The 13576-nt window shown below is 45.0% G+C and overlaps 1 protein-coding gene across 2 annotated transcripts in view; it reads right to left on the reverse strand.

Annotated features, from left to right (window-relative positions):
• Positions 1 to 13576, reverse strand: part of LOC130381763 (activin receptor type-2A-like) — an 82269-nt gene that overhangs the window by 45138 nt on the left and 23555 nt on the right. The window contains exons 5-8 of one of the 2 annotated variants that reach the window (XM_056589519.1): positions 5802 to 5825; positions 2770 to 2910; positions 2123 to 2266; positions 317 to 462 (exon numbers count right to left, since the gene is read on the reverse strand). In XM_056589519.1, the coding sequence (XP_056445494.1) occupies positions 317 to 462; positions 2123 to 2266; positions 2770 to 2910; positions 5802 to 5825 (455 nt within the window). The remainder of the gene's footprint in view (positions 1 to 316; positions 463 to 2122; positions 2267 to 2769; positions 2911 to 5801; positions 5826 to 13576) is intronic. The other variant, XM_056589520.1, reaches the window with a different exon arrangement.

Genomic DNA, 13576 nt, shown 5'->3' on the forward strand with positions numbered 1-13576 from the left:
CACACACACACACACACACACAGTTACCTCAGGCATGTCAGCTGTCCCACCCACGAGATCTTGAAGCATGAGTGCAGAGCTTGGGTAGAACCTGTGTGATGGAGGGCTTGGGGCCCCAGTACCTGTGTGATGGAGGGCTTGTGGCCCCGGTACCTGTGTGCGATGGAGGGCTTGGGGCCCCAGTACCTGTGTGATGGGGGGCTTGTGGCCCCGGTACCTGTGTGCGATGGAGGGCTTGTGGCCCCACCACCTGTGTGTGATGGAGGGCTTGTGGCCCCGGTACCTGTGTGCGATGGAGGGCTTGTGGCCCCGGTACCTGTGTGCGATGGAGGGCTTGTGGCCTTCGCGATGCCCGGGGATGTCCTCGTGGAGGTAGGCCAGGCCACGTGCCAGTGTCTGGGCCACCAGACACAGCTCGCCCCACGACAGCAGGTGGGCCTTCAGGTAGTCCGTCAGTGAGCCCTGGGGGGAGGGAGGAGGGGAGGAGAGCGAGGACGTTTTAGGTTGTGACAGGGTGCCTGTTTTATGCTGACATGGTGACTGTCTTAGGTTTTGACATGGTGTCTTATGTTGTGACTTATTGGCTGTTTTATGTTGTGACAGGGTGATTGATTTAAGTTGCGACTGTTTTAGGTTGTGACTGCGTGACTGTTTTAGGTTGTGACTGCGTGAATGTTTAAGGTTGTGACGTGGTGACTGTTTTAGGTTGTGACGTGGTGACTGTTTAAGGTTGTGACGTGGTAACTGTTTTAGGTTGTGACATGGTGACTGTTTCAAGTTGTGACAGGGTGACTTAGGTTGGGTTGTAGTGTACACTTGGTGTAATGACACCTTGTTGCGTAGGTTGTGGACATTTATGTTAAACTGTTGCCTGTGCACAAAGGATTTGGACAAATCACGCAGAAAGCACGTTGAAGTCCATAGTTGTCAACCCTCCTGATTTTCTTTGTAGAGTCCCGGTTTTCCCTGTCCTTTCCGGGTAAGTCAACCTGAAGCATCATTCTCCTTCAGTTCTCGCTAAAGACATAATTTTTTCATAAAGGATTGGAATCTGCCGCTCGTACCTACAAGGCTGGTTAACGTGGCTGCTAAAACTTATTTCTGTCTACGTCTGATAGTGTGATTAACAAGGATCCGCTAGAATGTAGGACATTTAGTTTGTGAAACAAATCTCTTTTCCTCGAGGAGGACAGTGATATCGGACCATCTCTTCGTTTCTCAGGGTTCAAGGGTGGCGAGCAGGGGCCGATATCAGAGGCTTCAAAGACGTGAGGCACTCCAGAGGGCCACTCCAGGCAAACTGACAGGAATCTTGAGATGTGAAACGTTTGCAATGCCCCGGTTGTAAGAATGCTCAATAGCGACTTCAATAGAGAATAATAACTTGAGTGAAATTCTTTCTCAACCTCCTGGAGAACTTTGGTAATTATAATATTGACTGTGGACGATAAGGTTATGATGTTCTAATTTCACTATTCTAGTGGCAACATTCAGCCACTAGAGGGCCCTCAAACACACTGATCCCTGTCCATGAAACCTTACGGTTATGTTTAAATGACAAATACTGTTTAGAATATCTTACAAAGTTAGATTATTCCACGGTACATCAGAGTCTAACATGATTAATCATAATTTTATTAGATTAAAAAAAAAAGGGTAACACACACACTCAATTTTTGTTTTATCAATATATCAAAAGGATACAAATGCTATGTGTTGTATAATTAATGAATCACAAATACTGCAGGCCGCATTCAGTCTTTGAATGTGATCGGATCCCCCAGTCCTCCTGCTGGGGATCCGATCACTGTGCCCTGATGTCTAATAGGGAAAACAGACAGTGTGGTGCGAAGGGCCCCGTCTTTCAAACAGAGGCACCCATGAACATGGAAACACTGCCCAGCCAACAGCCCTGAGTGAGCATCAAGTGCTTTGCTCAAGGACCCCACATCCTTTTGTTTGTGTTGCCAAAAAAAAAACGTGTAGGGAGAATCGACCCACAACCACTCCAGGGCTGGCTGTCTTAGGATCTTTGACTTGAACCACCGCTCTGGTGGGAACTATAGTTGTGTGTGTGTGTGTGTGTGTGTGTGTGTGTGTGTGTGTGTGTGTGTGTGTGTACCCTCTCGTGGTAGTCGGTGATGAGCCAAAGCTCCATCGCCAGGTTGTTGTTCCTCTTCTCCATGCCCATGAAGTGCAGGATGTTGTCGTGCTTCATGCCACTCACGCTGTAGATGTCATACTCGTTCTGCCATGACAGCTTGTCCTGGGAAAGGGAGGAGTGGGGGTTGGTGATGAGGGTGACGCAGACAGACAGAAATAGAGAAAAAGATAGAAAGGGGGGAGAGTAATAAGGGAGGGGAGAGAAAGAAGGGGGAAAAGAGAGACAGGTTGAGGTTGTGAGACAGGGAGGAGACATAAAGGGGGGAGGGAGAGAGGAAAAAAGAGAGGAGGTGAGAGAGAAAGGGGGCAAGAGATGAGGAGAGAAAGAGATAGTGAGAGAGAGAATAAAACGTAAAAAAAGAAGTATATTTGCTTCTCTTAGATCATTGAAATGAATTCAAGAGTATTTGAATGAATATTTTTTTCTCTACCTTTTGTGATTATAGCCACCAAACATGCTTGATTTTGAAGCAGTTCTCAAAAAATGTCCTCTGTAATGTTAGCAAATTGATTATAATATTCTCCGCAACTTTCCTCTGCTATGGTGGAAAACATTTGGTTGTTATAGTGTTGTTAGTGTCATATTTGGGCGGGGCTGTCCGGTACCTGAATTGGAAAGATCTTGACGGCCACGTATTCACTGAGGAGCCGCGCTTTCCAAACGCAGCCGAAACGGCCCCTGGCCTTCACCTCCACCAGCTGCAGGGGCCTCTGGGCCATGATGGGGGACGGAGAGGGCCCGGGGTCCTTGGCAAGAGAGAGAGACAGAGAGAGATGGAAGGAGAGATACGGAAGCACATCGAGAGACAATGATGGAGGGAGAGAGAAAAAGAGAGACAGGGACAGAGAGAGAGTGAGAGAGAGATGCAAAGATGGAGAGAGACAGAGACAGAGACAGAGACAGAGAGAGAGAGAGAGAGGTTTGATGGTTAGCAGATTGTGTGTTCCCCAACATAGGCGTCCAGTGTGGGACAAAACAGGGCTGCAACATGGGGGGGGGGAAAGGTGAAAGTTATTCACAATCTTGTCCCCTTTGCATGGTGTGACTAGCAGGCCTTGCTTTTCCAAGCTATGGACCGCAGGTTTGATTCTCTGACTGTGTGCTTCAGCTTAGCCTCGTGAAACCATCCTGATGACCACCTTTGCTTCTCAGTGAATAGGAGTTTGGCCTTGATTGGGTATCAACTGTTTCCAAATATGGCCTCGGCCTAATCTTAAGGCTTGGTTCTAAAACCTCCAGCCAATCAGAGTGAGGCTTGGCTCTCTTTGCTCTCACCGAATCCAGTGATCAAAGAATTGCGTGCGTTCCGTTCCTGTTTCGACGTTGTTATTCAGTCTATTTCTGATAAAGAAAACTTTTTGGATTGCTACGTCGATTGGTCCACTCTCAAATTGTGCGCGCTTTCACCGTGATCAAGGCCGGACCAATCTGCTGAGGGAAACAGAGAGGAGCTCAGGGATCAGGATGTCTCGCAAGGCTGGCTTTAGTGCACAATGTTGAACAATATGAAAATGTCAAGTGAGTGGAGTCCGTGGTAGCACCTAGCAAAACACTGAAGAGCATTCAGAAGCTGGCGGAAGCAAAACCCTGATGCTTGGGTCGCAGATAGATTAAACACTGCTTTTGTCTGCTGAACTTTGAAAACATAGAATAAAAGTTTGATTTTGTTTTTTGATGCTTTCAAATCAAAACCTAGATTTTACACCTTATGACACCATTGTGATCATCATCATACGTTGCAACATCTAACATACGTATTTGACACATCCAAACATAGATGGATAGATATATTTATTTGTCATTGGACAGAAGTACAACGACATTTCAAACAGTCAAACATTTAATTGCCGTTGCGGGTCTATATCAAACAAATGTAAATTCAAGAATGGCATGACTGTTTCATCGACGCTGTCAACGTTGCCACCCATTAAAGTCCACCCTCCTGCCTCCATCCCGTAATCGCAAAAACCGAACACACTGGACCCCACAACACCCCCCCCCCCCCCCCCCCCCCCCCCCCCCCCCCCCCCGAGTGCACTGTTTCGTCACTTTTCCCTGATCAGATATAATTCAAATGGATCACATTCCCGTTCTTCCTCTCCTTGCGTTTCATTCCGGCATCCTGTCTTCCTTGGCGGCGAATAACGTCACGTTTGCGGAAACCCGACCCGCTCCGAATCGCTGCCCCACGATGTCTTTATAGTCAGTACCCTGGGAGGGGGGGGCGGGGGGAACGAATCCCTGTACATCCCGTCAGAAGTGATCGACTCCCTTGAACTCTCAAGCCTTGATCTGAAAACATACACTACCCCCACCCCCCTCCATCTTCCACTTCCTCCTCCTCCTCCTTCTCCTTCCGGACGGTGGGACATATGCGAGCGTCGTCTAGTATATGCGCCTCGGGGCCGGGTTTCAAACGCCCCCGAGCCCTTCTGGGCTTCTCCCCTGGGGGGCCACCGGATCCGGGGGTCCGGTTGCAGGTTCCACGCCGGGTTGCATTGAGTCAGCAGACCACAGGAAACGGGGCATTGGGTAGGTGTGGAGGGTAGAGGGGGTGTGAGGTATGGGGGGTGGGGGGGGTTTGGGTAGTCGAACTCTGTCATCCAAACCTCCCCACCTCCCCAACTCGGCCTCCTTTTCGCGGCCTCATCCTCATCAATGTTTGCCGGTACGTGGCCTTCTCAAGGAAATGTTGCTCTTCGCTCACATCGTATGGCTGAGCTTAAAACACAAAACTGCTGTTGAGAAACTAACCAGAACTCCAAAGAGGAGATTCACTTCCACGCCTCACTTTTGGTTATTCCCGTAGAAGTGAACCAGGGCGGGTTGAGGAGTTTCCGTTTTGAACTTGACAAACGTGCTCCACATACGCCCCCACCCCTTTTCACCCCCCCCCCCCCCCCCCCCCCCGCTTCACCCTCTCACTTCTGTTTTGTACATAATATTATGCACAATTCATAATCCAGGGACCCCAGTCCTCCGGACAGAGCTAGCGCCCCCACGTAAAGAGCTGGGCTGTCCGACCCGTATGTTTTAAAACTCCTCCAATGGGCAGCCTACCAAGGGCTGGATCTGGGGGGGGGGGGGGGGGGGGGGGGGGTGTGGGGAGGGAGGGGTGCGTATTTCATCATGCACACAATATGTTCGCCACACAAGAACGTCCATGCGATAAAGCCGGGGCAGACACACACACAATCACACACACATACACACACCAGACATCTGTTTGGGTGTGAGTGTGTGGTGTGACACTAGACTTATCCACACACATACACACACACACACACACACACACACCTGTTTGGGTGTAAGTTTGACACTAGACTTATCTAGACACACATACCAGACATGTCAACACACACACACAGACACACACACGCACACTTGACATGTCTAGACACACACGGGGGGGGGGGGGAGAACAGGAAAGTATTTTTTTAGACTCAAAAAGGAGACCAAATTAAGAGGAGCGGCTGGTGAGGAAGAGGAGGGGGCGAGGGGAGCACTTCAGGATCTACAACAACGGAGTCTTCAACACAGATCTAAGCAAAACAGTGACTTATTATAAAACTGGTCCACTCAATAAAGAGGGGAAGGGATAGGGAGAGGGGTGAGACTGGAATCAAGCTGCTCTTACCTCGACCATTATGTGAAAGGCGTGCTATTTGAAGAGGAGGAGGAGGGAAGAAGAAGAGGCAAACAGGGACATTATTGGGGTTTTCTGTACCGTTGTGTTTGGGAGACAATGAGACCTGGAGTGAATGTGAGGTTGTGTGCTGGGGCAAAGGAACTTTTACTGTGTCAATCATTGGCATGACACACACGTTAATGATGTGGTATGAGGGTTTCATATCGCATCGCCACACGGCTAATATGAGGTACAATTATGTTCAATGCACATAAATAAACCACAATAAAAACGTCCAACAATATATTGATATCATTGAAACACATTCGTACACATCCTACCTAGTAGGGAACATATGTATTTATACTAATTCAAGTTTCTTCTAAAATAATTGCTTCCAGGTTTCTGAGTCCAAAAAGATTGAGCGTCACCATTAAAGTCACAACTATTTCCACAAGTAGGGCAGAATAATAAAAACCTGGTTTCAAGGGAGCGAGGTACTTCTGCGATCTGGTGTCTTTCCCCTTCCGTTGTCCCGCTTTGTGGAAGACGCTAAACAGAAACGACGCATGCGCATACTCGACGAGAGCTGAAGTACAAAATGGTTTCCCTCCCTCTCTTGTCTTAACAGCCACTCGGCCCGCACTCGTTCTTGCACGCAGAGCTCCGAGGCCCCTCCGTTTATCACCATTTGCCGCCATAAAGGCCTCATCAATAATGCAACGGCTGTAGTGATTCATCTTCCGTATTCTAGGATGGGACCAAAATGGCTGCCAGCGACACAAAGCCACCCTCTTCTCCTCTTGCTACTAGTTGGCTTTTCTATGGAAGTAAATCTGTGCCATTGGATTTTGAAAATAAAAAGCCATTGAATTCTAAGCACTGAATATTTATGCATTGAAATTAAGTATCTGGAATTTTTTGCCTCTGAATTTAACTCAATAAAGCATATTCAGCTTTATTTTTCAATGTTAAAAAATTCAAAATCAAATATTCAACGTCTCCAAATTCAACATGCCAAATTCAGCTGCAAAATTCAACGTCAAAAAATTCAGTGTTAACATCCGAGGACCCATGGAAGAGCAATCGATCCTAGATGCTAGATCGCGGCCAAGCAAGGAGAGTGGGAATAAGAGCGTCCCTCGCTGGTTCTTTCTTTCTTGACCCAAACGTTAATTCTAAACAGCATTTTACACAGTAGCCTATAATAGGAAATGCTCAAAGGTTAATCAACGTCATTAAACACTGTCTGTAGCTTTTGATGGGAGAGAAGCCACCGAAGTGTGACCCTAGGGGGCGCTGTTGCCCAATTTCTGCAACATGCACGAGTTTGAAGCGTAGACAGGCATGAAGTCGTTCACGCGCCGAAACATCCCCAAGCTTAAAACTTAAAGGCCCACTATGCAACAATTTTAGCCAAAATAACCTTATTAATGCAGGTTGAGAGTCGTTCTGATCGTTCTACAACCATTTCTGGGTCGTTTAGCGGGTGTTTCATTGCCCCAAGTCGCTTCTCCAAGGAAAAAGCGAATATGCAACTTGCTCTGTTCGGACCAACACAATCCAGATGTGACGCAGCGGAAGTATCCAATCGCGCCTCGAAGATGTAGTCAGATTTTAGTTTCGAAAATGCTTTACGGCACAGACACACCCCCAAACATGGCACCGGCTAAGAGTCATTGGTTAAGAGTCATTGCGATGGTTCTATTATTCATTTTTGTTCGATTGGTCGTTGTTTCGACTCCCCCTAGCGCATCTTGGCGGAGAAAGGGAATATGCAAGTTTCTGCCGGCGACCCGCCACCCACTCTCGCGGGAGTCTCGGGTCTCGCGAAGTAGCGTATTGCTTTACGGCACAGACACGGAACCGGCTCGATATAAACACAAGTAAGGGATTGTTACATTCATCATAGATCAGCCGACTAAAAAGAGACAGAGAAACCTAATGTCGGAGGAACAGAAGAAGAGAAAAGGGAGACTGACCGACAGAGAGGCCAGACACAAGTAAACGTTGGACGAGCTTTTCAGGAATAGCGTGAACTGAAAGAAATAGAAGACTGCAAATCAGACACCGACTTGGCAGTGTTACTTTTGAAAGTGAAAGTATCCTTGGGTTAACTTTGTCTTTGTGGTATTCTTGATGTTGATAGTCTCTGTAAAAATGTGTTTGCTCAACCATTTTGTTGTGAGCCCTGTAAAAATGTGTTTTCTCAACCGTTTTGTTGTGAGCCCTGTGTGTTTCTAGCTTGCAACCATGGAAACACCTTTGTTTCCATGGGTGTTTTGCTGTTCGTCTGTCTCGTCCCCCAGATACAGGCTGAATCCCCGAATCTAGGTTCTTGTTTATTTAGATTATTATGTTGGCCAACACTCTTACACTGATTGTTCCGTTCAACCAAAGATAAAACTTTGTTCAACCAAAGATAATCTAGGATATAAATTCTCCCCGTCCACTATAAAAAAGGATGGATTTATGTTTATTGCAATACAAATACACCATTTAAAAAATGTATAACCTTGTCTACACTTTATGAAAATCTACTTCGGACATGGCTCCACGCATTCGCCGGCTTCTTTGAAAACAAATGCACATGGCTAGCGTAGAAGTGCATGGGGAAGGGTCGTCAACGTTGTAAAATATCTACTACGAAGCTGTAGGGGGCGCTGTGTAGAGAAAGGTGCATGCGCCAACCAAGAAAACAGCGAAGAAATGTCCGATCCTGCATAGTGGGCCTTTAAAGTTTGGGTAAGGGATTTGCGAAATGCCAGCAGATTTTACACAACTCAAATGGTCCTACCCCCTCTCCTTCAACGCTGACTCTGACTCCACCCATTCCAAGTACATGGACGCGCAATCATGCACGAGCGAACACAGATGTGAGAGCCAGCCATTAGCTAGTTAGCTCCAGTAGCTACCGCAGGACACCAAGCTTGCTCTGGGTCACGAGCTTTGAGTACGTGCACGAAGGGGTCACGCGCGGGGAGCGGGAGTGCAGTACGACCGTTTGATTGACGTACTTACTGTCCAATGCCACTCGGTGGTTCTGGAAATCATTGGCTGGAGTTTTTCGAGCCCTGCCCGTTCCACAGATGATTGACTTGTTTAATTTTCATGTCAGTACTTCTAACTCAGTGGCTGTAAGTGGGTTATGATAATGATTTCAAGTAATTTTGCAAAAATTGCCAAAAAAGAGAATTCCATACCCAACCTTTAACGTTTGTATCGTCGATCACTCGGATTGAGGGTATTCTTATTGTGACACCGGATGCACTTTAAGTGGCTGTAGCAAAAAAACGTTGATAAGCCTCTGTGGTGGCATAACAAGAGCGCAACGAGCGCGCAGAGGCAACACTATTCCGCACCGAGTGACATGATAGGCTACAGAGGATGACAAATTAAAAGCAGGGTGCTGTCGGGCGCCTCTTCCCGAGGTACGCCGTGCTTCCACTGGAACTACAGGCTGCTGCCGCTTCAGTTGCGCAATACTGTCAGCTTCGCACTCTCGTTCCACAGTGGGCAGCGGGGTTCAGCATCACATCACAGATCGCCCCAGCATCACACCAAACGTAGGCAAAGTGACCTCGGCGAATTGCCGCAAATTGGTGACTCACCCACTACAATTACACTTACGTTGTATGTAAATCCAGCCAAGTCACTGCAATCACACACACACACTTCACATACAGGAATTAGTTCATAGTTTACTTCATACTGCAGTAAAAAAAACAAAAAAACGGTGTGCATTATAATCAAAACATAAGATCCCCCCCACCTTGTTATTAAATGTGCTTAATAAATACATTTCATTTCATTTGATTTGCATTTTACAGACCGATAGAGCGTTAAAGGGACACTGTGTAATATTTTCGGTCATTTATTACCTCAAATCAACTTATTCATTCATAAATAAGTCCTCATTGGTGTAAAATTATCTCTGCCAAAAATCTCACTTATCCTCCTGAGCGAAGAATAATTAATATGTAGTTACATAGGACGGGTAAGCTTCATGGAGGCTTCCATGTTCTTCCGGTCTATGAACTGCCGAGAGGGACAAAAAGCACTACGTGGTACAGGAAATGCAAACGCGTTTTCACTCTGAGCCAGCGTGAATGATGACTGAAATACTTCACTATCTTGCTCGAGGAATAATTACTCATACATCATTAGCTTACACCAGTGATTTTCAACCAGTGTGCCGCGAGAGATCGTCAGGTGTGCCGTGGGAAATTTTCTAACCATTGTCGGGTGTCTGTGCTGTAATAAAGTGTCGCAGATAATATACCGGAATTTTCGGACTATAAGCCCCGCCTTATTTCCCATTTTTCGATTCTGCGGCTTATATAACAGTGCGGCTAATCTATGGATTTTTACAGCTAACGGCTGCTCGGAAAATTAGTATTCAAAGCTTAAATCAGTATTCGGAGCTTCGTTGTTTTTTTCCACGTAGGCCTACGTGACGTTACAAGAGCGAGGGAGGCAAACTATAAGCGTCAGCGACACCAAGCAGAGAAGCGAGAGAGGTGGAGGAAGAATAGATATCTTGTTTCCCTTTACTTTATAACACAACATTAGCGGGATCTCGGGAGGAAAAAGTAATACTTGACGAAATGCTAACCTATTTGTTTGTTTACGTTCGCTGTACAGCGCCGCGCCAATCAACTGTGACTGGCTTGCTGCAGAGCGTGAGCGTCTTGGGAATACCCGGTCAATGTAATGGATATAATATGGACACATAAGACAATCAATATTCGGTATTTGTTATGGATTTATTGTACAAATTCCCTGAAAAGATGCACGTTCCAGGATGAATTGAAAAGCTCCCGTAAGGGCTGAGATGGCAGAGGACAGCTGATTTGGAACGGAACAACGCTGTTCGCTTTCACGGGGAATAACTAAAGAACTTCAACCTACTTAGGCCTACTATTTAACGTTCAAAAGCTATTAAATATTCAACAAAATATGCAGATACTGTCAAAATCGGTTCCAGGGAGTATATAGGGATTATTAATGTTGTTTTTGATGGTGTTTTTTTCTGGAACGCGTATTCGAATATTCGCTCAGAAAAACCAACGACTATTCGAAGCCTGAAAAATGGCATTCGGGCCAGCCCTAATTGTAATTAAACATTAAAACTGAGAGCTGTTGAGGAAGAGCTTCGTGTGTGTCTTTCTACCATTCCTGCCAGGATATCCATTTTGTGTTCATCGAAACAGGCCAAGGTTTCACACTAAGTGAGTTTAAATAAATTTAGAAATTATATTATTAACTATATGTGTTGGAGCTATGCAGTTCTTAGATTTTATTGTAAAACATTTATTTAGTTTGTTTGCTTAATATAAAATAACATGACTTTTATGTTTATTTTCTCGTTTGTATTATAAATTAGTTAATTTGAGTTTGTTTATGCTTTTGTTTTGAAGTTATTACTAGCCTATATATAGAGGTGGCGGGCATAGGTAAGACAGGCACGGGGAAGGGTCATGTTTTTTTACCAGCTGTACGAGAGAGACAAAGGAGTGAGGCTGCTGGTTCACACTGTTGCACATTTGTTTTGTTTGCTTGGAAGATCGGAAAATAAACCTGCAGAAATCTAAATTCACGACTGGACAGTTGACTCTTTCCCCTGCACTGCGTAAGATTCGTCCCCCCTGGTGCCTCAGTGGCTATTTTGATTACATTGCTTTGTTTGATTTCTTAATTTTCAAGTTATTGTTTTATTGAGGACAAATTGCCACTACATTATTATTATTATATGTACTGTGTTAGAGTATCATTTTGTGTCATTTTGGTTGGTGGTGTGCTCCAGGATTTTGTAAATGTAAAAAGTGTGCCACGGCTCAAAAAAGGTTGAAAATCACTGGCTTACACTAATGATTCAATGCAGTTTGAAATTTGTTTGAAATAACGAACCTCATCATCACTCGAAGGACTCGATGAGGTAGTATTGGATGTCATGACACAGCTTCTTGGCACATACTGCCCACCGTAGTTTTTGAACAAGCGAGCACTATTAGTTTGAATGCAATATACAATTGTACCACTAGATGGGAGTAATTTTTAAACAGTATCCCTTTAAGTAAGGTCCACCACCGTTGCATCTCTCCCCATAAAAAGCTAGTCAGTGTTTAATGACGTTGATTTACCTTTGAGCATTTCCTATTATAGGCTACTGTGTAAAATGCTGTTTAGAATTAACGTTTATATCGAGAAAGAAGAATCGAGTGACGCTCTTATTCCCGCTCTCCTTGCTTGACCGCAATCTATCATCTAGGATCGATTGCTCTTCCATGGGTCCCCGGATATTAACGCTGAATTTTCTGTCGTTGAATTTTGCAGCTGAATTTGGCATGTTGAATTTGGGGACGTTGAAAATATTTACGTCGAATTTTTGAACATTGAATATTTGATTTTAAATTTTTTAACATTGAAAAATAAAGATTAATATGATTATTGAGTTAAATTCAGAGCCAAAAAGTCCAGATACTTCATTTCAATGCATAAAAATTAATTATTTTTATTTTCAAAATCCGATGGCACAGATTTACTTCCATACTTTTCCAACTGATGAGTTACGTTCTGCCAGAAGGTTGTTTTCTTTGTTCAACTGTTTCAATTCACACACACAGGAAAACCCGGCACGCCTTAATTATTTGCGGCGCTGGTTTGTTGTATTTGATTTTTCGCCTCCTTTTTCATGTTTTCTTTCAGCCGCAAAGGACAAAATTATCCAGAGAAGGAGTCACCTTTCAGTCTTTAGGCTGCTATGGAGGACAGTGTTTAAAGGGGCCACTCACACTAGGGGCATGGCCCCGTGCCCGAGCTAATTTGCATACTAAAGACTAGAATGTTTGGCTAATGTGACCACGCCATCCGTATTCCAGCACGGAACAGCCTCTTGGCCACAGCACACTTGGGAGAGGTGTGCCGTGGCCAAAGTACAGATTGCCCTTCTTTCTTTATAGGTCCATGCCCTTCTTCCCCACAACAATAATTTTAAACAATGGCGGTGTCACGCCAAATTTGTACCGGCTGCCAAATTTGTACCGGGCACGTCATCCATACGTAATCCATTCCAAACCTGCCTGGCAACGGACGACACGATCATCTGTTGCCAGGCATCACGTCGAATGACGTGAAAGGTTCACGAACATTCGCAAACCTTCAAGCTCGTTCATTCGCACTTGTCCGTTATCTGTATTGTGCTATTTCGTCCTTGACCTGCTTTAAACACTCAGTTTACTTGCTAAATTGGATTAAACAATTGAATACAACACAAACATAAAGTAAAAACAAGTGTTATCTAGCGATCCGTTTTCTGTATTATGTTACTTACTTCGTCTTTGGCAACATGAGCGCAAATGTTTTTTGAAACCCACTTTAAACACTCAGTTTACTAGCTAAATTTGATTAAACAAATAAATACAATACAAATATAAAGTAAAAACAAGTGTTATCTAGCGATCCTTTATCTGTATTATGTTATTTCGTCTTTGGCAATATGAGCGCGAATGTTTTTTGAAACCTGCCCGGCAACGGACAACTGATGACGTGCCCGGTACAAATTTGGCAGCCGGTACAAATTTGGCGTGACAGCGGCAAGCGGTTCACGAGTGGGTTTACATTGGTGCGATAGTGAAGTCAAGTGTTTACTTGAAATTTGGGCGGACGACAGCATTCACGTTTTTGTTCTCCATTGTTGTTATGGCGGCAAGGAAGCTTGGTGATGACGTATTTATCGTATTACGACGTAATGACGTATGTATGAAGGAGCAATCAGTGTGACC

This window comes from Gadus chalcogrammus, chromosome 4 (genome assembly GCF_026213295.1).
Source record: "Gadus chalcogrammus isolate NIFS_2021 chromosome 4, NIFS_Gcha_1.0, whole genome shotgun sequence".
In the NCBI taxonomy this organism is placed as follows: domain Eukaryota; kingdom Metazoa; phylum Chordata; class Actinopteri; order Gadiformes; family Gadidae; genus Gadus; species Gadus chalcogrammus.